The sequence below is a fragment of the Hemicordylus capensis genome, chromosome 14, assembly GCF_027244095.1.
Source record: "Hemicordylus capensis ecotype Gifberg chromosome 14, rHemCap1.1.pri, whole genome shotgun sequence".
NCBI lineage: Eukaryota > Metazoa > Chordata > Lepidosauria > Squamata > Cordylidae > Hemicordylus > Hemicordylus capensis.
This window is the reverse complement of record NC_069670.1, coordinates 10,965,325-10,988,288: the sequence shown is the minus strand read 5'-3', so window position 1 is coordinate 10,988,288 and position 22,964 is coordinate 10,965,325. Positions and strand designations below refer to the sequence as shown.

Here is a 22,964-nt window from a genome sequence, read left to right as displayed (position 1 = left end):
TTTCTACACAGGAGCCACTCTGGGAAGAGCATCTAGGTTCCAAGTTTCCTCCTTGGCAGGCAGCATCTCCAAGAGAGGGCAGCTGAGAGAGACTCCTGCCTGCAACCCTGGAGAAGCCGCTGCCAGTCTGGGTAGACAATCCTGAGCTAGGATTGGGATGTCCTTTTAAAAAAAAAAAAAAAAAAGAGGAGGCATGGAAATCCGCTAGGCTCTTCCCTTTTGTGGGCAGAGATAAGCCCAGGCCCCAGCAGGCTGCAGTGAGCATGCTCGGCGCGGCGCGGGACTCTCACACGCACCGGAAAGGAGGCGCAATTGTTACTACGCCGGCCGCGGCGCCTGCGCCCCAGGGGGGACCACCGCTCCCAGCAGCCACCCCCCCCCCCTCCGTCCAAGCATGCTGCGGCGTTGCTGCGGGGCCCAGTGCCGGGCTGCCTGGCGGCGCTGGGTCTGCCTGGCGGCGGGCGTGCAGGGCGCCGTGCGCCCTTGGAGCTGCTGGGGCGCACCCCGGAGCGCGGCCGGGCCGGGGCTGCGGCGGGGCACGGGCTCCTCCTCCTTCCCGCTGGACGCCTGCGTGCCCCGGGACGTGCTGCTCTTCCAGCACGAGCGGGCCCGCTTCTTCCGCCTGCTGGGGCTCTTCTGCGCCGGGCAGCTGCTCTTCTGGACGTACCTGGCCCACTTCGCCTTCCACACCTTGCGCGGCCAGCCGCGGCCGAGCCCGGGCCCGGGCGAGCAGCGGCCCCCTTCTCCTCCGCTGCCGACCCTGCCGGGCGGCGCCTCCCTCAACTTGGGCTCCAACAAGTGGCGCTTCGGCTTCACCGCCTCCTGCCTGACCGTGGGTAAGGAAGGGTCCCCACCCCCCAGCACCACCACACACACACCCCCCGGCATGCCCGCGGCGTTCTGGCAGCCAAGCGGGCGGGGAGGAAGCTCCCAGCCCCCGAGGAGATTACAGTGGAGGGGGGTATTTGGCGCGATCCCTCCCCCGCTTGCACACACGACCCCCAACGTCAGTCTCCATAAACTATCTGGACGGCCCCTGGGTGACAGCCATGAGAGTCTGTCAGGATCGGGCCCAAGGCAGCCCAGCACCCTGTTTCCCGCAGTGGCCCACCAGATGCCGCTGGGAAGCTCATGGGCAAGAGGTGAGGGGGCAGGCCCTCTCTCCTGCTGTTGCTGTTGCTCTCCCCACCCCACCTCTAGCCAAGAGGACTAGTAGTCACTGATATAGACCAGGAATTTATCTCTGCCCCTTTGGAAGCCATCTAAGCTGGTGGCCATCACCACATCCTGTGACAGGGAATTCCATAGATTAGTTGTGCGCTGTGTGAAAAAGTGCTTCCTCTTGTCAGTCCTCAATTTCCCGGCCATCCGTTTCATGGGGGTGACCCCTGGTTCTGGTGTTGTGCGAGAGGGAGAAGAATTTCTATCCTCCCCCTCTCTCTTTGCACCAGGCATAACCTTTTAGACTTCTGTCATGTGCCCCTTTAGTAAATGTTTGGCCACACTAAAAAGCCCCAGATGCTGCAGCCTTGCCTCATCAGGTGCTCCGGGGGCATCCTTGAAACTAGGGTTGCCAACCTTTTCTGATGCTGTTCCTGGAGGGGTTATGAAGACAAGTAAGACCCCAGCAATAGCCCCTGGAGGGAGAGGGACAGTTGCCAACGTGCCCCTGCTAAATCCAGAAGGGAGCCCCCGCTTGAAAAGGTGCTCCCCCACCTGTGTGCCTCCAGAGGGCCTGAAGAGGGCCCCTGCCCCCAAGGGGCTTACAGTCTAAAAAGTCAATGCAAGGGAGACCTCAGGACCGGCCCCTGGGAGGGAGGCTGTGCTGGGGTCGGAGGGGGGCCCTGGCCCAAAGCCCCCTCCTCAGCACAAGGGAGCCGCCACCTCCTGGCTGACCTTTGCCCGAGGGGGGAGACGCTCATCAATTATTCAGCAGTGGGACCCCTCCACTGGTCTCTGCAGGGGGGAAAGGTTCCCAAAGTGGGTGCCAGAGCAGAAAGGAAGATGGTTCCCTGCCCCAAAGGGCTCCCAGTCTAGAGAGACGCCAGGGAGACCCTAGGAACGGCCCCTGGGAGGGAGGCTCTGCTGGGGTCGGAGGGGGGCCCTGGCCCAAAGCCCCCTCCTCAGCACAAGGGAGCTGCCATTTTAAGCAGGCGCCGCCTGGCTGACCTTTGCCCCGGGGGGAGACGCTCATCAATTATTCAGCAGTGGGACCCCTCCGCGGGCCTCTGCAGGGGGGAAAGGTCCCCACAGCGGGTGCCAGAGCAGAAAGGAAGGTGGTTCCCTGCCCCAAAGGGCTTCCAGTCTAGAGAGAGAGACGCCAGTGAGACCCCAGGAACGGCTCCTGGGAGGGAGGCTCTGCTGGGGTTTGGTGGGGGGGGCCCTGGCCCAAAGCCCCCTCCTCAGCACAAGGGAGCCGCCATTTTAAGCAGGCGCCGCCTGAGGCTGACCTCTGCCCGACCTTTGCCCGAGGGGGGAGACGCTCATCAATTATTCAGCAGTGGGAGCCCTCCACTCCGTCTCTTCAAGGGGGCGGAGAGCGGTTTCTACAGCAAAGGCCTGAGAAAGGGGTTCCCTGCCCCAGCGTTGCCCCTCGGGTTAGAAGAGAGAGCGGGGGCCACCCCACCTGCAGCCCTGAGAGGGGGCCTGGGTTGGAGGGGGGCCGGCGCTGCCACTCCAAGGTGCCTCTTCTTGGGCCAGTGAGCAGGTTGCCTGGCAGAATCCTTTGTTTGTAAAGGACAGTCCTTCCTTTTCCAAAAGCGGCCTCCGCTTAGCGGCCCAGGCATTTGGCACTGGTCCACGCCACTGGTTAATGACAGGGGCACAAGAAGAGACCAGTGTTGCCCAGAGAAGAGCACGCCTGCCCTTGGCCTTTCCCCCCACATTTGCTCCCCCAGTGTGGACCGTGGTGGTGGTGATGAGAGGAGAGCTGTCCTGGTGGCAGCCGGCAGGACTGGCCCCCTTCGCTCAGCAGGGTCTGCCCGGGTTGCATCGGAAGGGGAGACTCGAAGTGGGAGCAGCAGTGGAAGATTATCTTCCCCTCAGGATTGAATGGGGCCGCTCTGGGAAGAGCAGGAGGAGGTTCCCGGTGCCCTCCCTGGCAGCAGCATCTCCAAGGCAGGGCTGGGAGAGACTCCTGCCTGCAGCCTGGGAGAAGCAGCCGCTGCCAGTCTGGGTAGACGGTCCTGAGCTAGATGGACCCAGGGTCGGACTCCGTATGTGGCCGCTTCCTATGTCCCTATGCGCTCCCTTCTCTCCTCCGCAGGTTCTCTGATCGTGGTGGCTGGCTTTGTCTTCTCGCGCCGCTCTGTCAGCCGGGTCCTGCTCCACCGTGGCGGCCAGGACGTGACACTGACCACATACTACCCCTTCGGGCTGACCTCCTCCTTCACGGTGCCCTTGCGCCACGTGGCCTGCATGTCCCACCGCTCGGAGGTGCCGGCCATGATCCCCCTCAAGGTCAAGGGACGGCCCTTCTACTTCCTGCTGGACAAACAGGGGCACATCACCAACGCCAAGCTCTTTGACATCACGGTGGGCGCCTACCGCAGATTCTAAAGCCAGGTGGGCAGGGTGCCAGCTCCCCACCCAGGAGGCTGCTGCCAGAGGAAGAGAGGTGGGTGCCTAGGGTCCCCTCCACATTACCTGCTCAGGCTGCTCCTTTCCTGCGGAGGACAGCCAGACCCCCTCCTTCCGCCACTGGGAGTGACTCCAAAATAGCCCCCCCTAACGGTAGGCCACCTTGGGGGGAAAAGACTCCCTGGATTCATGGAGGGACCTGGGCAGCAGAGGCTGAGACTGCGTTCTGCCTGATGGCGTGGGAGTGGTTATTTTGTGAGCTGAAAATATATATATTTTTAAAAGTGCAAACAGGTTTATTGGAGTTTTCGATCCCAATTTATTACGTCTTTGTTTTTATGTTTGTACCCTGCTCTTTCTCTAAGGAACCCAGAACAGTGTACAGGGCTATCTTTATCCCAACAACCCTGCGAGGTAGGTTAGGCTGGGAGAGAAATGACTGGCCCGGAGTCGTGCCTGTGGGTTTCTGAGCTGAATGAGGGATTTGAACTCTGGTTTCCTCAGTCCTCATCCAACAACTATTTGTCTCTATGGAAGGGCAGCCCTTCTGGGTCTGAGCAATAGGTCTTTTGACTTTGGTTTTCCCCAACCCGATGCCTCCAGGAAACCCTGAAGAAGAGCCCTCCCCTCTTATTTTCTTCCTGGCAACTGACAGACTGCCTCTGAACAGGGAGGCTCCCTAAAGCCATTATGACTCCTAGCCACAGATAGATCTCTCTGCCTTAATGAATTGGTCTGTCTAATTCCCCTTTCAAGCTGCCTAAACTAGCAGCCATTGTCCTGTTTTATGGCCATGAATCCCATAGATTAATTCTGCATTGTTTGAAGAAATTTTTGGAAACCTTGTGTTTCTGCCTTGTTCGCAGGAAATTGGGTGGTTGTGAGGGCTGTGTGGTTTGGTTTTGTGGTCCTTGCATGTAGGGAGAAAATAAACCCTTTTCCCTGCCAAAGAATCCCCATAAGCCTTGACCTGAGGCCCTAATTTTTGTGGGTTTATGACATCTGTATCCCGCTCTTCCTCCAAGGAGCCCTGAGTAGTGTACATAATTGTGCTTAGCTTCACAACAAGCCCTGTGAGGTAGGCTTGGCTGCATGATAAGTAACTGGCCTAGAGTTGCCCCGTGATTTTTATGGCTGAATGGAGATTTGAACTCAGGTCTTCCCATTCATAGTCCAATTCTCTAAGCACTATAATTGGTATTGGTAGAAATTCAGGAGGTGAAGCTCTCGCCTTCTGCACCTCCACACTGTAAGAGTTCTACTTGTTGAATTACTGCCTGCTGTGCAGCTGTTGACAGGCCCAGAAGTGTTAACCTGGCAGGAGGTGGAAGTGGCCACTTCTGCTTGCAAGCCAGTCCAAGGATCGTGGCCCTCGGGCCCTCTGTTTACACCTGGGCAGAATCTGCCTTCCTTCTCCTTTCCGGAGGCGGTTGCCACGGAGACGTCCTCTGGTCCTGCTGGTGGATCCAAGATGGCCACACCGAGGAGGGGGGAGGGAGGCGCCGGGGAGACCCCAAACATGGGGCTTGGGAGGAGGGGCGTCGAAAGAGAACCGGAGAGGGAGGGGAGCCAAGGTAAGTGCCCCCATCCCCTTTGCAAAGTGGGGCAGTTGTCTAATGGCGGCTTCTCCCCTTTTCACGCAGACCCCTAAAAGGAGCAGTGATGGGGGGCGGCACCCTCTCATTTCCAGGCGCCCTGCCACTGCCCCCAAAGCGTGGCCCTCTGCACATGCCCGGCAGCACTGACCTCCCCACGATTCACTGCTGATTCCAACAGAGTTGAAATGCAGCAGTGGGGATCTTTGCAGCCTCTCTGCTCCCCGCCCCCAACAACTGGCAAGCAGCATTCTTGCTCTTGACCTCACCTCACCCCACCCCACCACTGCCCCACTGAACCCATAAAGGCAACCTTGCCAGTTTGCAGAGGGATCAGCTTTGTTTGTCTGAAATGGCAGCCCACCCAGTGTGTGATGAGGCCTGGCTTAGGAAGAAATGGAGAGACCTCCAGTGGCTTTCCTCTTTCCTCCTCCCCACCACCCACCCACCCCCCGTGTCAGGAAAAAGCGCTGGTTTACTCCTCCCTTTCAAGGGTGGCCTCCTTTTATGTGAGTTGTGCCACTTTTCGTGGTATGTAAAAGGGTTTCCGTGTGAACTTTGCCCTGGCCGGAACCCTCCCTTGGGGGTCTGGCGGCAGTCAGAAGACAAGCCCCCCCACCCCACTCTCGCGGCTCCCATTAGGTGGGGTCCAGGGAGCCGCCGGAGTGGGCTGGGCACAGCCAAGCTGAATGCAGACGTGGTAGGCAGGAGGAGGAAACCTTAAAAGGGGGCAATGGGGCCGAGCTGAGTTGGAAGGAGGAAAGGCCTGGGCGTTCCTGCTGTGGCAGACAAAAAGGAATGGAGACCCTGCCCCGGGGGGGGGGGGGGGTTTGCACAGCTGGCTCCAGGGCTGGGGTTAGAGCCAGACGTGCTGGTGAGTTATAGGTGAAGAAGCCTTTTGAGTCGGTGAAGAAGCCCGTGGGGTGTGTGTCCTGGGACTCTCACTCAGCCCCAGATGCAGCCTCTCCAGGTGGTGTTGCGGCCTCTTGGAGGGCTGTTGCCAGTCAGTGTTGACCGTACTGAGCTGGATGGACCTGTGGTCTGACTCGGCACCAGGCAGTTTCCTACGGTTCCTCCTTTTGTGGGGAGCTCCGTGGCAGAGCATCTGCTTAGCCCGCCAGCGGGCGCCAGTTTCGGGGTCAGACTTGGGCAGAAGGCAGCTTTGTAGGTTTGTGCCAAGGGATCGGGTGTCCTCTGAGCCTGCCGGCTCCCTTCCACCTTCTCAGTTCCACCCTCCCCATAAATCCCGGCCTGGACCTATTTATAGGTACGCCAATGCACTCTTAGCATGCCCATACAGCTCCTGATGGTGTGTCGGATCTTCTGCCTTAGGCAGCCATCCTGCTCTCCTTCACAGGAGGACCACCTGCCTGAGACCTGGATGCCCTCTCCTCCTGGGACACGCGTCTCCGGCCCACCCAGGGGTTTCGGCCTGGACATGTTCCCTCATGGGTGTGCTATTTCCAGACCTCCGCAGAAGCCACGCTCTCCTTTGGGGCACCGGTTGCTCTGGGCCCACTTTGGAAGCGTGGCTTCTTCCTGTCTGCCCCGCTGTGCATCCGTGGACTGCCTGGTCTCTTTCTTGCGCGTGCCGAAGGATGCTTGCATGTATGGGGGGTCACTGGCTTCTGGAGATAAGCAGTTGGAGCCTCTGTGTTTGAGAGAGAGAGAGAGAGAGAGGGAGACTCTGACTCAGACAGACACAGTGACCCACCCGGGTTCAGATCCTTTCTCTGCCCGTTCAACTCCGTCTGGATGCCCTGCGGGGGTCGCACCTGCCCTACTGACACACACCTGGATGTGCTGTGTGTGGTGTGCATGGAGGAGGAGCGTGTGGGAGGGGTGGAGGGCTTGGCTTTGCAGGGGTTTTTTTTCTTTTAAAACTGTGCCTGCCTTTAGAAAGCTAGGGTTTCAGGGAGGAGGCTAGGCTGGAACCTAGGGATGGGGCTGTAGCTGACTGAGTGGGAAAGCCCCTGACCGCATCTCCGGGTAGGGATGGGTAAGATGCCTGCCTGCCTGAAACCTTGGAGAGCCGCTGCCAGTCAGTGCTGACAACACTGAGCTAGAGGGACCAGGGTCTGACTCAGTATGTGGCAGCTTCCTGTGTCATCCTTCTCTATGAGATTTTGGCTTCTAGCAGGGAAATAGGCCCTCTCTTTTTTTTTTCTTCAGCCGTGGGCCAGCCCTCTGGTCCCCCCAGTTCCAGGGTTCCGCTCTCTGCACAGCTGGTGTTTGTGGTGTTCATGTTTCTACTCCTGGAGCTTCCCCGGACAGGGAAGAAGAGGGAAACCTCCCCTCCGTGGTGCTCTTTGGCTTTGATTCCAAGAACTCCCCGCGTCTCCTGGCAGGACAGAAAGTTCTTGGACAGCCCACTCCACTGGCATCCTTCCCACCCTGAGTGAGCGGCAGGACTTTGGGGTACAGTCCGTGCTGCAGTGAGACGCCAAGGGATCTTGGCAGAGCCAAGGTGGTACCAAAGGGGCATTTGGAGTGGCCGCGGCATGCACGAACCCAGGGCCCTCCCCAGCTTGAATCTTTTTCTCTGCCACAATATAGGTCATATTGCAGTACTCTGAAATGGCAGGGTATCTCCCACCCCCCCGATTCTGAAGGGCCCACCTGAGGTGCTGTAGCTGTGCCCGCTGAATGCATCTGCTTCCAGGGAGCCGCTGCGTTGGTTACAGCAACAACCACTGATCTTGCAGGCTCTTAAATGTGTCAGAGCCTTTGCTTCTGTGAACTAGAGGCTGTGCCACAAGACCCTAGATTGTTTGGTTACACTGAATTACATTCTGCACGGGCACCAGAGCGACCCTCATTCTGCTCTGAGGAAAGCTGAATGCCGTGGCCCTTTATCAGCTACGCGGATTGAGGGTCGCCACTAGAAATCTCACTCAATGATTCCTCTGGGCTGCTCACTAGCCTGTTTTTAGGCCTTGCGGTTCAGGATATGAAGGACTAGAAACTTAGAAAAATTAGTTTCAGGATTCTCCAAGGCTGGATTCTGTGCCACCAACTTCTGTCCTTCTGTGGCTGCAGGCCTGCTGGATGGGGCTGTCGAGAGGGCCCTGATTCTGCTCTTTAGGCCGCTGTGTGGGTTCTTTGGCTGCCTGAACCAGCTCTCGGACTTGTTGCCCAATAGCTGTGTTGTTTATCCTGCGTTATCCTGCTGGGCTGGATGGGCTTCTGCTGCAGAAGCCGCTGCTGGGTTCACGGACAGAGGCTGAAGCAAAATGGATAGATAGGAAGGTAAATTGCAGGCCTAGATAAAGTTCAAAGTGTGTCTAGAGTTGCAAACACTTTTGTTTGGGATCCTGGGACGGGCAGGGAGGGCTATTGTCTGTCCCTGGCTGGCGGTGTCTTTGTTTGGGGGTCTGGGCAGGGGGCCATCTCCACCCACCCACAAACATGCAGCTCTGTGTTTCCCAGCCTGGCAGGGACCCAAGGCTTCGACTCCACTTCGCTGCATAACAACAACAGCAGCGGCAGGGATTCTGGGAACCAGGGAGGAGGCAGCGCAAGGTGGGGGCTGTAAGCAGCCTGGCGGGTGGGGATGGGAGAGGGAGAGTCATGGAGGGCAAACGGATAGGGTGGCCGTCTATTTTTACTCCTCCCACACACTGAGCAGGAGAAGGCTTTCTCCTGGGCTGTGTTTGGTTTTCAAGAAGCACTGGGCCCAAAGCTGTGGTCACTCCAGGGAGACCCCTAGGTCGGCACCAGCACTCACTCCCAGTGGGGCTGGAGGAGCTGTATCGTTTGAGGGGTTGTGGTTCATCTGGCCTGGAGGGCCGCCAAGTCGCTCAAAGGACAGTTGGGGAGAGTGGCCAGGTTGGTGTGCCGCAGCCAGTCCCTGTGGTGAGATGCCTGGACGCTTCTGCCTTCAGGATTTCAGACCTCCGAATCGGGCACCGAGCCGAGGCCTCTGCTGAGGCGACAAGACCCGGCCTGCAGGCCTGGCTGGTGCCCAGCTCCCTGGCAACGTGGGGCAAGCAGCACGTGTAGCCGCTACCTGGCCTGCAGGCAGCCTGGCCTCCTTGGGTGCCGCCTCTGCCTCCTCCTTTCTGCCTCCAGACCTGGGCAGAGCTCAAGTCTGAACATGGCACGGAAGCCCATGTGGGGCTTGTGAGGAGGGAAAGGGGGTGTTTGGACTCTGAGGACATTGGAAGGGGCTTGTGTTGGGGAAAGGGGCTAAGAAGGCGTGCCCATTCTGCCAGCTCTCCTGGCTCGGTTTGTGCTGAATTTGGGGACAGCGGTTTCAACGTTCTTTGGCGAAGCCCAGGAGCCCAAAATGCTGGGGCACGGGAGCGTCAATCGTGGGCTGCTGTTGCCTGTCCAGATGTGCCCCGATCCACTCGGCAAGTCCCATGTGCTCCAGCGTCTCTGAGATAAAAACAAGCGCATGCTTCTGACCCCAGGGCCGCACCATTCCCTCTCTGCTAGTATGGAGGGCTCTTCTCTGGTCTGCGGAACGCGCCAACTCGGCCATCACTTTGCCCTCCCCTGACTTGAAAGCTGAGGAGGCTGTTGTGGTGTTCCCTTAGTGAAGGCTGGAGTTGCAACATCCTTGTGGTGGTCCTGTGCCCTGTTTGCACATGATGTTGACCGAGATCCTGTGGCCCCTTTTTGGAAAGGGGGGGAAACCCTAACCCCGTCCCCATTCCTGGGTCTTGAGCAACAGCCCGGCGCTCAGAAATGTCGCGGGCGAGGCCTTGCCAGGGACTGGCAGAAGCGGGCAAGCTTCATCTGTTGGTGTGACTGCACAGGGAGGGCGTGGGAATCTGTTGGGGGTGGGGGGGAAGAGTCTTCCTAGTGTGCACGTGAAAGCAAATCTGATGAAGATCAAAGGAACTTTTGCCCAAGTCGATGCGGCTAAATTCAGGCGGGGGCTAGCCTGCCTTTGAGGTTGGTTTGCTCAATCTGGAATATATTCGAAATGGTGCAATAATTATCCCCATTTTGTGGCCTCCAAGTTTTCCGGGCTGTGTTGTTCAGAGTCGCGGCCACCTGGAAGCCAGCCTGAGAGCCCCTCGCCTCGCTCCGTGGCAGGCCACCCAGCCCACGTCCTCCTCAGACATCCAAGAGGGTGGAAAAAAACTGCGGTATGGGGGGGGGGCGCTTGAGGTTAATTGGAGACGAGGTCCCTGGACGTTCTGGCAGACGGGGCAAAATCCACTTAGCTCAGCCCTGGGGGCAGCGTCAAAATCTGGCTCCAACCTTTGCTTGTCTGGGAGCTGTTTACAGCTTGCAGTGAACATTTGTGGGAGGGGGTGAGAGCGAGACAGAAGCCCTGGCAGGTTTGCAGGTTTGCTGAGTCAGGCGATGCTGGCTGAGCTTAAGGTGGCAGGAGTGGCCGGCTACCCTGGGCCGGGGCGGAGAGCCCAGCAGCAAGCAGGCATCGCGTCCTCTGCTAAGCAGGGCCTGCCTGGGTTTGCAGTTAGATTGGGGGGGGGGGCTCCCCTGAGGGGATGGGGCTGCAGCTCAGGGGAAGAGGAGCTTCTGCTTGGCCCGCAGAAGGGGCCAGCTTCATTCCCTGGCGGCAGCAGCAGTAGCGGCATCTCCTCCAGGGAGGGCTGGCTGGGAGAGGCTCCTGCCTGGAACCTGGGAGAGTCGGTGCAGACAAGACTGAGTGGGATGGACCAAGGAGAGCAGAGCTGGTCTGGTGGCAGCCAGCAGGACTGGTCCCCTGAGCTAAGCAGGGTCCGCCCTGGTTAAGGCATCTGAAGGGGAGAGTAGAAGTGGGAGCAGCCCTGTCAGAGATTCCCCCCTCAGGGGATAATGGGGCCGCTCTGGGGAGAGCGTCTAGGTCCCCAGTTCCCTCCCTGGCAGCAGCATCTCCAAGATGGGGCTGAGAGAGACTCCTGCCTGCAACCTTGGAGAAGCCGCTGCCAGTCTGTGAAGACAATACTGACCTAGATGGACCAAGGGTCTGATTCAGTCAGTGTATGGCAGCTGCCTCTGTTGCTATGCAAGGGTCTGACTGCCTGGATAGGACACGGATCCAGTCTGGGATTTCCCTTCTGCAACTGTAGAGTTCTGAGACAGCCCAATGTGCGGTACTTTTTCAAGTGGCAAATAAATCATATTTTTAATACACTCCACTTAAAAAACCAAACCACCTTTTTGTAGGTAGAAAACTAGCCCATCAGGTCCAAGCCTGGCCCACACCCTGGGATGCTAGTTTTCTTTCTGCATCAAGAGTGTTGGTTTTTCATCTTGGGGGCATATTCAAAAATAGCCATGTGCGGACTGAAATGGTACAGTCTGCTCTGATCTCCGGACTCTACCACCTCAGTCATGAGCAGCATGTGTGCACCCAACCAGGCTTGCAGCTGCCGCTGCGGCCTCAGGCCCTCTGCAGAACTTGCCTTTCCTGCTTTTGCCCAGCACAGAAGTGTGTGGTTCCTACATGAAAGGAGGCCGCGGAAGGCACAGAACAATTGAGCGCCTTCTTGGAATTGTCCAAGGCGGATATTTGAGCCTTTGATCTCCCCACAGACGCCACCACAAGAGTGTCTCCCCCCCCCCGCCTTGCCAAACTTTTAGGGATGAAAGGGAGAGGAAAACCTGCCCTTTCTTGCCAAGATGTGCACATTCAAGAGGGGCCTGTGATGCCCGTTAGCTCCAACACAGCTGGACAAACCTCCCTGTTCAGGGGGACAAGCAGCAGTGGGTGGTCGCGACCTCTGTGGTTCCCCCGAGAACTGATTGATTCATTCAGTGTGTCTATGGCCCTTGCAGAGCGGCAGAGGCAGCTGGGTGGCTGCTGTGGGACAGAGGAGGGCAAGGCCAGGTTGAGAGATCCCCGTGGCCCAAGGCAGGCTAGCTCCACAGTGTGACAGATCAGGCTGCCGCTTGCAGCGCCCGGGCTTCGCTGAGGCTCGGGTGGGGGCAGAGAGCCCCCGGCAGGGCTGCGGGAGGAGGAGGAGGAGGAGGACCCTGAGCCTGAGACGCGGCGGGAGAGCCGCTGCCAGCCCGCGCAGAGGCAATCCCGAGCGAGAGGACCGCTCTGGACACAAGGCAGCTTCCGCCGCGAGCCTAGCGGGGCCCTTGATGGGAGCCTGGGGGGCCGAGGTGGGGCCACGAGGGCTCCTCCAGCAGCGCACGGCGGCTCCGCTCGCTCCACCTTAAGCTCGGCGGCGTCGCAGGGAGGGAAGGAGGGAGGGAGGGAGCCGCCCCGCGAAGGGGCGTTGCTCTGCGGCGCTACTTGATCGCTGCCGGCCGGCGAGCTTCGGATAGAACCGGATTGCAAGCGAAGTGAAGCGGAGCCGCGCCGCATCGTGCCAGCCAGGTAGGGGTCGCGCGGCGGGGCGTGCTGCTGGGGAGCCCCCTGCCCGCCTCCCCCCCCCGCACCCCCGAGGGCTTCTTCCTGCTCGGCGCCGTTTTTACGCAGCGCCCCTTGCTCGGAGACCCCAGCGAGCCCCTTCCGGGCTCTGTGCCCTGGCGGGGGTGTGAAGCGGGGAGGGGGCTCTGGGCGGGGGGCGCCCTGGCGGACCGCATCTCTCCTCGCCTGCCCTGCCCTGCCCTCGTAACCCTGGCACCACGCGGTGCGAGACTGGACGACCCCCTAAGACGGCCAGGGGTGACCCATCAGGGGGTTTTGGGGGCGGGGGGGCGCTCCTCCAGCAGATGATGCAGCAGCCCCGAGGAAGTCGAGAGTAGGCAGGGGTGCCCCCCCCCGCCGGGGCCAGAACGCCTGGCTCCTCAAAGGAGAGGTTCTGGGGTTCGAGGAGCGGCCCCCACCCTATGCCCGCCCTGAACGAAGCCCCCCAGAAGCCCAAGCCCGGGTATTGGCAGGCGCAGGAGAGGTGCTTCCAGCCCGCTCTGGATGCTCATTCCCTGGCACTGAGAAGCGGTTCTGGGGGCAAAGTCCTGGCAGGGAGCGGGGGGGGGGAATGCTGGGTGAGGGGCCGGAAGGCTCGACAGGAGCGAGCAGAAGAGTCCTGGATCTGAGCCCAGAGAGGTGCTCTTCCCCCTGGACTGCCAGGCCGAAGTCCAGGGCCTCCACAACCCCCGCCCCCCCAATCCTCTTTAGTCTGCTCTGGGTGGTTTGGTGGAGCATAATTATGCTTGATTTGCGGGGTGGGTGGGTGGAGAGCCTCCCAAAGCCTTTAGGTCCAGGCTCCCAAATGACCGAGGTGCACCTCTGTCCAAGCCCCCTCCTCGGTTCTGGGGTGGCTTTAATTCCAAGAGGCAGGGAGGGGCGGCTGGTGGAAGGGGGTGGGGGGTGTAGGGGGGAGGTCCAAGGGCCCCCCTCCGGTCCGGTCCCCAGTCTCTGAGCATCACCGGCTGCCTCCTTCCCCCACCCTCCAGGCGACAACATGAGCTCCCCTGGCGTGACTCCCGAGGTGGACATGAAGGACGTGGAGCTGAACGAGGTGGAGACCGAGAAGCAGCCCATGAACGCCTCCCCTTCCCCGCCGCTGGCTGGCTCCCCGGCCAGCCTGGGCGAGAAGAACGGGGTGGTGAAGGTGAAGGTGACGGAGGACGAGGAGGAGGAGCAGCAGCAGCAGCGGGGGGGCGAGCTGGGGGCCAAGTTCACGGGCCTCTCCAAGGAGGAGCTGCTGCAGGTGGCCGGCACCCCCGCCTGGGTGCGCACCCGCTGGGCCCTCCTCATCCTCTTCTGGCTGGGCTGGCTGGGCATGCTGGCCGGGGCCATCGCCATCATCGTCCAGGCGCCCCGCTGCAAGGACCTCCCCAAGCAGGACTGGTGGCAGAAGGGGGGCATCTACCGCATCGAGGCCCTGGAGAAGTTCCAGGACTCCGACGGCGACGGCAGGGGCGACCTGGCAGGTGAGGAGAGGTGGGTGGGTGGGTGGGGGGTGGGAGGCAGCCTGTCCAGAGCCCCCCCCCCACCGCCTCCTGCTGTTGGGTCTCGCCCTCTCCCCACCCCCAGTCCTCCTTTCCTGCGGGAGTCTTGCCTTTCCCAGCACACAAAGCCTTACTGTGTCCCTTGGGAGTCCCTTGGCCCTGAGTGGCAACCCCACCTCCCGCTCCTGCCCCCCCAACAGGCCTCGGATGGGTGGGAAAGCCCACTCTGGTGGGGAGGGGGCCAAAGCCTTGCAAAGGCGCAACTGACCCCGCTCGTGGCCCCAGAGGTCTGGCTTTCTCCTGCCTCTGCTGGCTCGGGGCCCCCTCCGCCGCGCATCTGCTCCGTTGTGGACAGATCCAGGGAGAGCCTGCCAAGAGAACTCTGTGGATTAGCCCGCCAGGCAGGCAGGCAGGAAGGAGGGCCTCACGCTTCCCCTTTGGAGCGACCTTTTTGATCCCTTTGCTCAGCAGGACTTTGGGTCCATGTGATTAGCAGCTGCCTCCTCTCCCCCCCCCTGCACCTCCCTCCCGCGCACAGCACATGCTGGCCTGCCCGTGCTAGGCGCCAGGGAGTAGCCGGTTCCATCCGGCTCTGCTCTTCTCTCTGCAAGGGCCGGCCCTGCTTTCATCAGTCGCTGACGTCAGCAGAAGCTGAGTCAGTGCTTGGGGGGGGGGGGTGCGGGGGCGGCTGAGCGAACGGTGGTTCCTCCTCCTGGCAGAGCTGAATGCAGCACTCTTGCTTCCTTCCTTCCTTCCTTCCGGCTTTGTCTCCCCCTCCATCCGCACATGCAAAGGAGGCGGATTTACGGGTGGGCTTCTGGCAGAGCTCCCTGTCTGTGGTGGCTAAGCCATGTGGCCATTGGGCTCCTGGGCCTGGCTGTGCATTCCGAGGAGGAAATTCTGGGGACATGCTCCGGCGGGGGCTGCCTTGGAGCAGCAGGCCCGGGCCGCCAGACCGCTGCCTGCACAGGGAGGCTTTCTGATCCCACCCCAGCCTGCTTCAGAGCGCTGGCCCCGAGGGGCCCCTGTGGCTCCCTGATGAAAAGGGGCCCTGATTCATGGCTCCTTTCCCTCTGGAAGACCTAAGGTTGAAATCAAATACATCTATAGGTGGCAGGAGCCGTCTTAAGAAGCATTCCTTCCTGTCTGCCAGAACCAGGAAGGCTGCTGTTGTGTCCTGTCCGTGCGGCCTCTTAAAGCCGGGCATCTCAAACTGGGGTCCCTGGATGTTGCTGGACTGCATCTCCCATCATTCCCAGCGACTGCGGCTGAGGAGGATGGCCGTTGTCATCCAGCCACGTCCAGGGACCCAAGTTTGAGAAGCCCTGTGTTAAGATGTTGTGAGTGCCCCGCTAAAACTCCTTGCGGGCTGGGGATGAGCCGTTTCCCGTGACTGGCGCTGGCGGAGACTCTTTGCGGGGAGAGTTTGGCATTCATGCAAGAAGGCATGCTCAGAAGGGAGCGTGGCCAGCAAAAGCCACTGGCGGGCACCCTCTTCAGATGGCACTTGGCAGACTTTTATGGTGCTGACGGGTGCAATCACCTGGCATGTTAAGCCATTCTTGAGCTGCCATTCTTGAGCTCCCGTCACTGAGAGCAGCTGAGAACTAGCAGCAAGGCCCTGCCAGGGTGGGGACTTGAACCCAGGGATCCAAGGCATGGCCTCTGGCCTCTGCACACACACACACACACACACACACCAGCTCCGGAGTCAGCAGAGGAGCAATTTCCAGGAGTGTCAGCATAACACCTGGCTCTTCTTTAGTTATTAGAAAACCAATAAATGCTCATCTACACATTCCAAGCACAGATGGCGGCCGGGATATAAGCCAACAAGAGCAACTTTAATTATATTGTTTTTCAAAAACAAAATGCAGCTTGAGAGAATAAAAAGTTACCATGTTCTTCCTTTATATTCCACCTAAACGGCTGTACGTTCATCATTCCAAAATACTATCAAGAGACTCCCTTTTTTGTACCAGTGTGTCATTCCACTCTTTACCAAACCCGTCAATCACACGGTGTCCCAAATTCTTTTTAACCAGTCAGACAAATAGTTGAGTGGGCTCTCAGCAACATTTTGATCTTGCTATTACAGGAAGCGGGGGGGGCTATGACCTTTTATTCCCCACCCCTCTCCCAGACAGGCAGTGTGGTTCAGATATGGCGCCAGAACTGGGGAGATCTGGATTCAGATTTTCTCCCTGGCACCGTGGCTGACCTTGGGCCATGGTCAGCCCTTTCTCTCCGCTTGAGTTACCTGGCAAGGCTGTTGTGAAGATACTTGAGGGAAGAATGAGCTATACATGTGGGTTGAGGAGGATGATAACCGGTCAACTCTGGTCCTCTCCTCCCCCCCCCCCAGGTTTGAAGCAGCGGATGGATTACCTGAGCTCTCTCAAGGTGAAAGGGGTGGTGATCGGGCCCATCCATGTCAACAGCAAGGACAACCTGAACCTCACCAACCTCAAAGAGATCGACTCCACGTTCGGCACGTTGGACCAGTTCCGGGAAGTCCTGCAGGCCGCGAAGAAAAAGAGTAAGAATGCATTTTTATGGCAGCTTTGAAGGCTGCTCCTTAGCCCAAATGGCTCCCTCCAAGTTGCTTGTGTGTAAATGTGTCCAGAGGGTCCCAGGTTCACTCCCTGGATGGCAGCATCATCTTCTGCAGAGTCCCCTGTAAGAGGGTTTCTCAGACGTTGTTGACTAAAACTCCCAGAATCCCCAGCTGCAATGGCCTTTGGCTGGGGATTCTGGGAGTTGTAGTCAACATCTGGGAATCCCTCTTCCAGGGGACACAGATCTCCGGGTAGGGATGGGTAAGATGCCTGCCTGCCTGAAACCTTGGAGAGCTGCTGCCAGTCAGTGTTGACAACAGCGAGCTGGACGGACTGAGTATAAGGCAGCTTCCACACACCCCACTCTCTCTTTCCAGGCCTGAAAGTTGTCCTAGACCTGACCCCCAACTACCAGAGCGAATCCCCCTGGTTCCAACCAGGCAGCCCCTCCCGGGAAGATTTGCCGATCAAAATGAAGGTGAGTCGAGCAGGATGGACTCTAGAAGGGGAGAAAACCCCTGGGGGGAATACTGGCGAGACCTAAAGTTGCCACCTTTCCTGTGCGTAGCGCACTGGGACATTTATTGATAACCTGTGATTGTGGTTATTGTTTGTTTTGAAAGTGTGACTTGGCATTGATGGATAGGAAGGAGGGTTCTGAGCGTAGCACGCTGAGAACCAGCTGCTCACTGGCCCCTGCGCTTCTTCCCCAGGAGGCGATCGAGTTCTGGCTGAAGGAAGGCGTGTCCGGGATCCAGATCAGAAGTGTGGAGGACATTGTCAATGTACGGGCTGCGCTGTGGGCAGGTGCTCCGCCTGGGGCGCTGCAGGGCTCTTCCGTGGGGACCCCGTTCTTCCATTGCGTGCCGTGACTGGCGGGGCCAGTGGGGTCCTTCGGGTCCCGGCCAAGCAGACCGAGAGAGGGGTGGCCGTCTTTCCAGAGAGAGGGAGCCCGGGACGCTGCCTCCTCCCTCTCACACGCCCCACCGTGCTCTCTCCACAGCAAACCCAGCTCCTGGATGAGTGGAAGAACCTGACCAGCGACTACAGCAGCGACGACCATGCCAGGTAGGCACACACCCACACACACACCCCCGCAGGCCCAGGCCCCGGCCCAGAAGCTGCGGCTCCTCGGCGCTGCAGGGTGCCACTTCTGGGCCAAGGCGTTGTAAACCCTGCCTCGAGAGAAGCGGGCTTCTTCTGCGGCCTGTGCCAGTGGGCCTCCTGGGGCTCTGCCTGATTCTGCAAAGCTGACTCTGTGTTAGCTAGTTGTGGGGTGGGCGAAGGAGCTGCCCAGGGGGCTGAGCCCCCCCGCTCTCTCTCTCTGGCTTTGGAGGCCTTGCCAAGCATTTTAAACTTCCAAGTGCACCTTTGCAACCTAGAAACTTCCCTTTCATTCAAAAATGAAAACTCGGGCTCTCGGAAGGCATAGTCTTCCGTGCAGAAAGCACGGATGGTCTCCTTGGCGAAGCAGGGCCTGCCTTGGTTTGCATTTCAATGGGAGGCTACATGTGAGCCCTGGAAGAGAGTCTCCTGAGGGGGAAGAGCGCCTGCATGTAGAAAGCCCCAGGTTCACCCCCGGCAGCATCTCCAGGTAGGGCTGGGAAAGACTCCTGCCTGAAACCCTTGGAAAGCTGCTGCCAGTCCGTGCAGACAATCCTGAGCTAGGGAGACCAAGGGTCTGACTCGGTATACGGCAGTCCCCTTGGTGTCTATGGCCAGTCAGTAAAGGAGCCCCTGCTTCTGTGGGCCCCCCCCACAGAATAGTGGCATGTGCTCAGCCCCACTTGTGCCCCCTTTGCTCAACGTGCTGCTGGACAGCTCCCCTCCCCACCCCCCGGGTAGCAGCTGAACAGCTCTCTTCCCCCTCCTGCAGGGTGCTGATCACGGCCACGGGCCGACGGGACGTCCACAACATCATCTCCCTCCTCGACAAGTCCAGCGCTGACCTGCTGACCAGCCCGTATCTGGAGCTGGCGCAAGGCGACGGAGGGAACGCCAGCGCCCGCACGGTCCGCGACATGATCCACCGCTACATCCAAGCCTTTGGGGACAAGTGGCCCAGCTGGAGCGTGAGTGGGGAGGGGGGTTGGGCCTGGCTGGGGGCCCCATTTGGGGAGTGGGGCTGGGGACCCCTCTTCTAAGGCCGGGCCGTGTTTGCGTCTGCCCTGAGGAGTTCGGGCGTGTGAGGGAAATGGCTTCCCTCTCTTAGACTGGAGTTCCCAACCCTTTCAGTCTAGTATCCATCCCTTCTGCTGCAGACCCTCAGCCAAATGATCCCACAGAGATTTTTAGTATGTGTGGTGTGTAAAGGTGTACCGTCGGGTCGGTGTCGACTCCTGGCGCCCCAAGAGCCCTGTGGCTGTCTTTGGTAGAATACAGGAGGGGTTGACCATGGCCTTCTCCCACGCAGTATGAGAGGATGCCTTTCAGCATCTTCCTGTATCGCTGCTGCCTGATAGAGGTGTTTCCCATAGCCTGTGAGACATACCCAGGGGGATTTGAACCGGCAACCTCTGGCTTGCTAGTCAAGTCATTTCTCCGCTGTGCCATTAGGTGGGTTGTGTGGTGTGTACGTGCACAAATGTAAGTGTTGGCCGTTGGGGAGACAAGCTGCTTCAGTCACTGACCAGGATCCAGGCGAAGTTACTCCTGCTGAAATGAACAGGGCAGCTCAACGTATCCCAGTACTTTCTGTCAGGCTGCCCAGGAGGAACTTCACCCGGATGTGAGCCAGAGACGGGAGGAGCTTGTCTCCCTAACCGCAAGATTCGTTTCAAGAAGACTGTGACATTTCAGTCTCATTGAAACCAAGGGGACAAGTTTTCTGGTCCAGCCAAAGAGTCAAGTCAAGTGATGCCGTCGGGTCGGTGTTGACTCCTGGCGCCCACAGGGCCCTCTGCTGCTTGTCTTTGGCGGGATACAGGAAGGGTTCACTGGAGCACTTGGGTGCTCGTTTTCTGAAGCCTGTCAGTCAAGCTGAGGGGAGGGCTCCGCTGAGCTTCAGCAAGTAGGCAGCCAATCGGGAGCAGAGGAGCAGGGACTTGCCCACCCCCCTCCCCTTCTGCAGCGGACACATTGCTCAGCTCCAAGCCGGTGAGCCTCAGAGAGGGGACAGAGAGCGTGGCTGCCGTGTGGGGAGGCCGGGGGCTCCAGGTACCTCCCAGGAGTCCTTCAAGTAGCCCTCGGAGTATTAGTAGCCCCTGTTAGGGAAAGTCTGGCTTTCTAGTATCCGGCACGCTTGCTGTGTGGGTGACGCCGGGCTGTCATTCTGCAGGTGGGGAGGCCCGGGGCGGGGCAGACGGCCGCGGTGGGTGAGCACCTTCTCCGCCTGTACCACATGCTGATCTACACGCTGCTGGGGACCCCCTTCACCGACTACGGCGACGAGATCGGGCTGTGGGACCTGCCAGCAAAGGTAGAGCAAGGGGGCTGGGCGGTGGGGGGCGGGGAGAGGGGCTGGGGGGACATTAGGATGCCTGGCAAGGAGGCGGAAGGGGAGCCTCTGCCTCTGCCCCACACGGTTGGCCTCGTTGGGGCAAAAGGCGCAGAAACCACGAGGTTTCTGCAAACGCAGCTGTCCTTAGAACGGAGATGCTCTGATCTACAAATGCATTGGAAAGCTGGGGCTGCTGTCTGTGTCCCTTGGGCCCAAGCATCCTGGCCCTTTCCAAAATAGAGGGAGGGGTGGGGTGGAAATGGACCCGTATTCCACACGTGGCTGGAGGCCATACGTCTCCAAGAAGCACTCCAGGCAGTTCAGGGGGGCCGAGTCCTCTCCAGCTGGGGGTGGGTGGGGCAGCTCAGTGGGGCGGCCCCAAGTTCCATCCCAGGCAGAAGGACTCCTGCCTGGAAGAGCTGCTGCCAGCCCGTGTAGACAGTCCTGAGCTAGGTGGACTAATGGTCTGACTCGAGAGGAAGCTGCTTCCTCTGTTTCTGACTTGGGAGGAAGAGTCCAGAGTCCTGCCTTTGGAAGCAAGAGCTGGCCAGCTGGGAGCTGGAGATCTTGGCAGATGTGGGCTTGGGTAACTGTGCAGGGCTGGGCCTTTGTAGAACCCGACTTTGGATGCTGTGGCTTAACCCTGGGACATGTGCCCCCAAACACCCAGTCCTGGCAACCCGATCTGGGCCAGGAGTTGCCAGCAGTCTGTCCTCCCCCTTTGCGGAAATGCAAAACTTCACACGCTCACGGACTGGATGTAACTGGAACAAGTCGTGGTGGAAATGTACTTCATTTTCGTCCCGTCTTGACTTTTGGGCATTGAATCTTCATACTGCAAAAGGGGTGTGTGTGTGTGTGTGTGTGTGTGTGTGTGTGTGTGTGTGTGTGTGTGTTTAGTGCCGCTTGCAGCTGTGGTAACCCATTTCTGTCCATCCAGCCTGCAGACTCAACAGTCATCCGCATGCGTTGGGACGACACGGCGAACTTTGGGTTCTCGAAGGAAGCGCAGGACCTGGGCGAGAAGACGGACAGCAATGTCACAGTCAAGGTGAGAAGCGCCTGGAGTGGCCAAACGGGGTAGAGCGGCGGGCACCAGAACCCCCCCCAACACACTAGGGCTCCCATGGGCCCCAAGAACCCACCTTCCAAGGTACCCCAGACGAGCCCTGCTGGATGTGGCCAAGCCGTCTCCGAGCCTAGGTTCCTGCTTCCCACAGAAGCCTTCTGGAAGCGACGCTGCAGGCTGTGAGGGTTACCCCCTGCGCCTTGTATTCTGAGATAGACTGCATCTGAGCAGGGAGGTTCCATTGAGCTGTTGTAGCTCGAGGTCACTGTAGGGACATCATCTTCCTTGCTAGGTCAGGCCATCTGGGCCAACACCCTGTTTCCCACTGTGGCCTCACCAGCTGCTTCTGGAAAGCAAAAGCCTGTGTGTGCAATAGGAAACACATCTAAAAGCAGGTTTCACTGTTGAAAATGTTACTTAGAACTGCGCAAAGCTGCCTCCGACTGAGACAGACTGCTGGTTAGTCCAGCTCAGTGTTGGCCACGCTGATGGGCAGCAGCTCTCCGTGGTCCTAGGCAGGGGTCTGGCACAGCCCTAGTGGGAGAGGCAGCCAATCTGGGTCCTGCCTGCCAGCCAAGCGGGGGCTCTGTGGACCTTCCCTAGCCTATGAAGCTGCCTCCTACTGAGTCTAACCCTTGGTCCATCTATCCCAGGATAGTCTGCACTGGCTGGCAGCAGCTGTCCAGAATTTTAGCCAGCAACCTTTCCCAGCCCCACGTGGAGCTGCTGCCAGGGACTCAGCCTGGGGTCTGCCTGCCCCATAGCAGTTAGGAATATAGGCAGCTGCCATATACTGAGTCGGACCCTTGGTCCACCTTGCTCAGTATTGTCTACCCAGACTGGCAGCGGCTTCTCCCAGGTTGCAGGCGGGAGTCTCTCTCAGCCCTGTCTTGTAGATGCCGCCCCGGAGGGAACTTGGAGCCTTCTCAGAGTGGCCCCATCCTCTCAGGGGAATCTCTTCCCGTGCTCACACAAGAAGTCTCCCATCCAAATGCAGCCAGGGTGGGCCCTGCTTAGCCAAGGGGGGACCCTGCATGCTTGCCTACCCCAAGACCAGCTCTCCTGCTGTCCCCAAGTGATGCTCTGCAGCCTGCTAGGCCGAAGGGGCTACGGACGCTAACGGCCTTCTCCCTTGCTGCCTCTCACCCCGCAGTCGCAGACCGACGACAACGCTTCGGTGCTGAGGCTGTTTCAGCAGCTGAGCGAGCTCCGGGGGAAGGAGCGGGCCCTCCTGCACGGCGAGTTCCTGGATGCCAACGCCACCTCGGCCCACGCCGTGGCCTACCTGCGGGTCTGGGACCAGAACAAGCGCTTCCTGGTGGTGCTCAACTTCGCCCCCATGGACAGCCCCGTCTCCTTCGCGCCCTCCCCTCACCTGCCCCCTGAAGCCATGCTGGAGCTCAGCACGGACCCCCAGCGGGAGAAGCAGCAGCAGCCGCTGAGCCTCCAAGGGCTGCAGCTGCGGCCCTGGGAAGGCTTGCTCCTCAGTTTCCCTTACGTGGCTTAGCTCGGCCTGGGCAGCGTCTTTCTGCTGCTGCTCCTCTTCGTGCCTTGGGAGGAGTGCAGCGCTGGGCCTCTTCGGAACAACAGCCTCCGGACTTCCCCCTCTCCGTCTCTCTCCTCTCTCCCTCCTTCTTTCGCTCTGTGCACATTCCTTGAGCTGCCGCCCTTCTCTGGGGAAAGAAGCTCTCGCAAGTGCTCTTTCTCAATAAAACAGTGCTTTTTATTATTATTTTTAACTTTTGGTAAGCAGTCCGTGGTCCATCATTTAGGGATCAATTTCCTCTTGGAGTGCGCGTGTGTCTGTTGTGTCCATTTGCAGGGCTGCAATGTATGTTCTCGCCCTCCTCCTCCTCCTCCTCGGCCTCTGGACTGGCCTGAGTTTTGTGGAATAGATGTTGCTGCGGGGCGGGGGG

General features: G+C 59.4%; 2 protein-coding genes across 4 annotated transcripts; both read left to right on the top strand.

Annotated features, from left to right (window-relative positions):
• The first annotated feature begins 270 nt into the window (after positions 1-270).
• On the top strand, positions 271-3,876 carry TMEM223 (transmembrane protein 223). Its single transcript, XM_053277699.1, has 2 exons — positions 271-836; positions 3,266-3,876. The coding sequence occupies exons 1-2, from the start codon at positions 395-397 to the stop codon at positions 3,556-3,558; spliced, it is 735 nt and encodes a 244-aa protein (XP_053133674.1). The 5' UTR covers positions 271-394; the 3' UTR covers positions 3,559-3,876.
• SLC3A2 (solute carrier family 3 member 2) lies at positions 3,477-22,792 on the top strand. Of its 3 annotated transcripts, none has more exons than XM_053277687.1 (10): positions 3,477-3,616; positions 13,485-13,964; positions 16,348-16,521; positions 16,918-17,018; positions 17,254-17,325; positions 17,544-17,608; positions 18,417-18,612; positions 19,818-19,958; positions 20,920-21,030; positions 22,202-22,792. In XM_053277687.1, exons 2-10 carry the CDS (start codon positions 13,493-13,495, stop codon positions 22,553-22,555), a joined length of 1,686 nt encoding a protein of 561 aa, XP_053133662.1. In that variant the 5' UTR covers positions 3,477-3,616; positions 13,485-13,492; the 3' UTR covers positions 22,556-22,792. The 3 variants fall into 3 exon arrangements, with proteins under 3 accessions (XP_053133662.1, XP_053133660.1, XP_053133661.1); XM_053277685.1 differs by lacking the exon at positions 3,477-3,616 and adding an exon at positions 5,021-5,153; XM_053277686.1 differs by lacking the exon at positions 3,477-3,616 and adding an exon at positions 12,314-12,462.
• The last annotated feature ends 172 nt before the right edge of the window (positions 22,793-22,964 follow it).

Coding starts and splice junctions, on each gene's coding strand:
- TMEM223 (XM_053277699.1), top strand. CDS start 395: ATGCTGCGGCGTTGCTGCGGGGCCCAGTGCCGGGCTGCCTGGCGGCGC. Junction 837..3,265: donor CGCCTCCTGCCTGACCGTGG/GTAAGGAAGGGT, acceptor TCTCCTCCGCAG/GTTCTCTGATCGTGGTGGCT.
- SLC3A2 (XM_053277685.1), top strand. CDS start 5,051: ATGGCCACACCGAGGAGGGGGGAGGGAGGCGCCGGGGAGACCCCAAAC. Junction 5,154..13,484: donor GGAGAGGGAGGGGAGCCAAG/GTAAGTGCCCCC, acceptor CCCACCCTCCAG/GCGACAACATGAGCTCCCCT. Junction 19,959..20,919: donor TGTGGGACCTGCCAGCAAAG/GTAGAGCAAGGG, acceptor CTGTCCATCCAG/CCTGCAGACTCAACAGTCAT.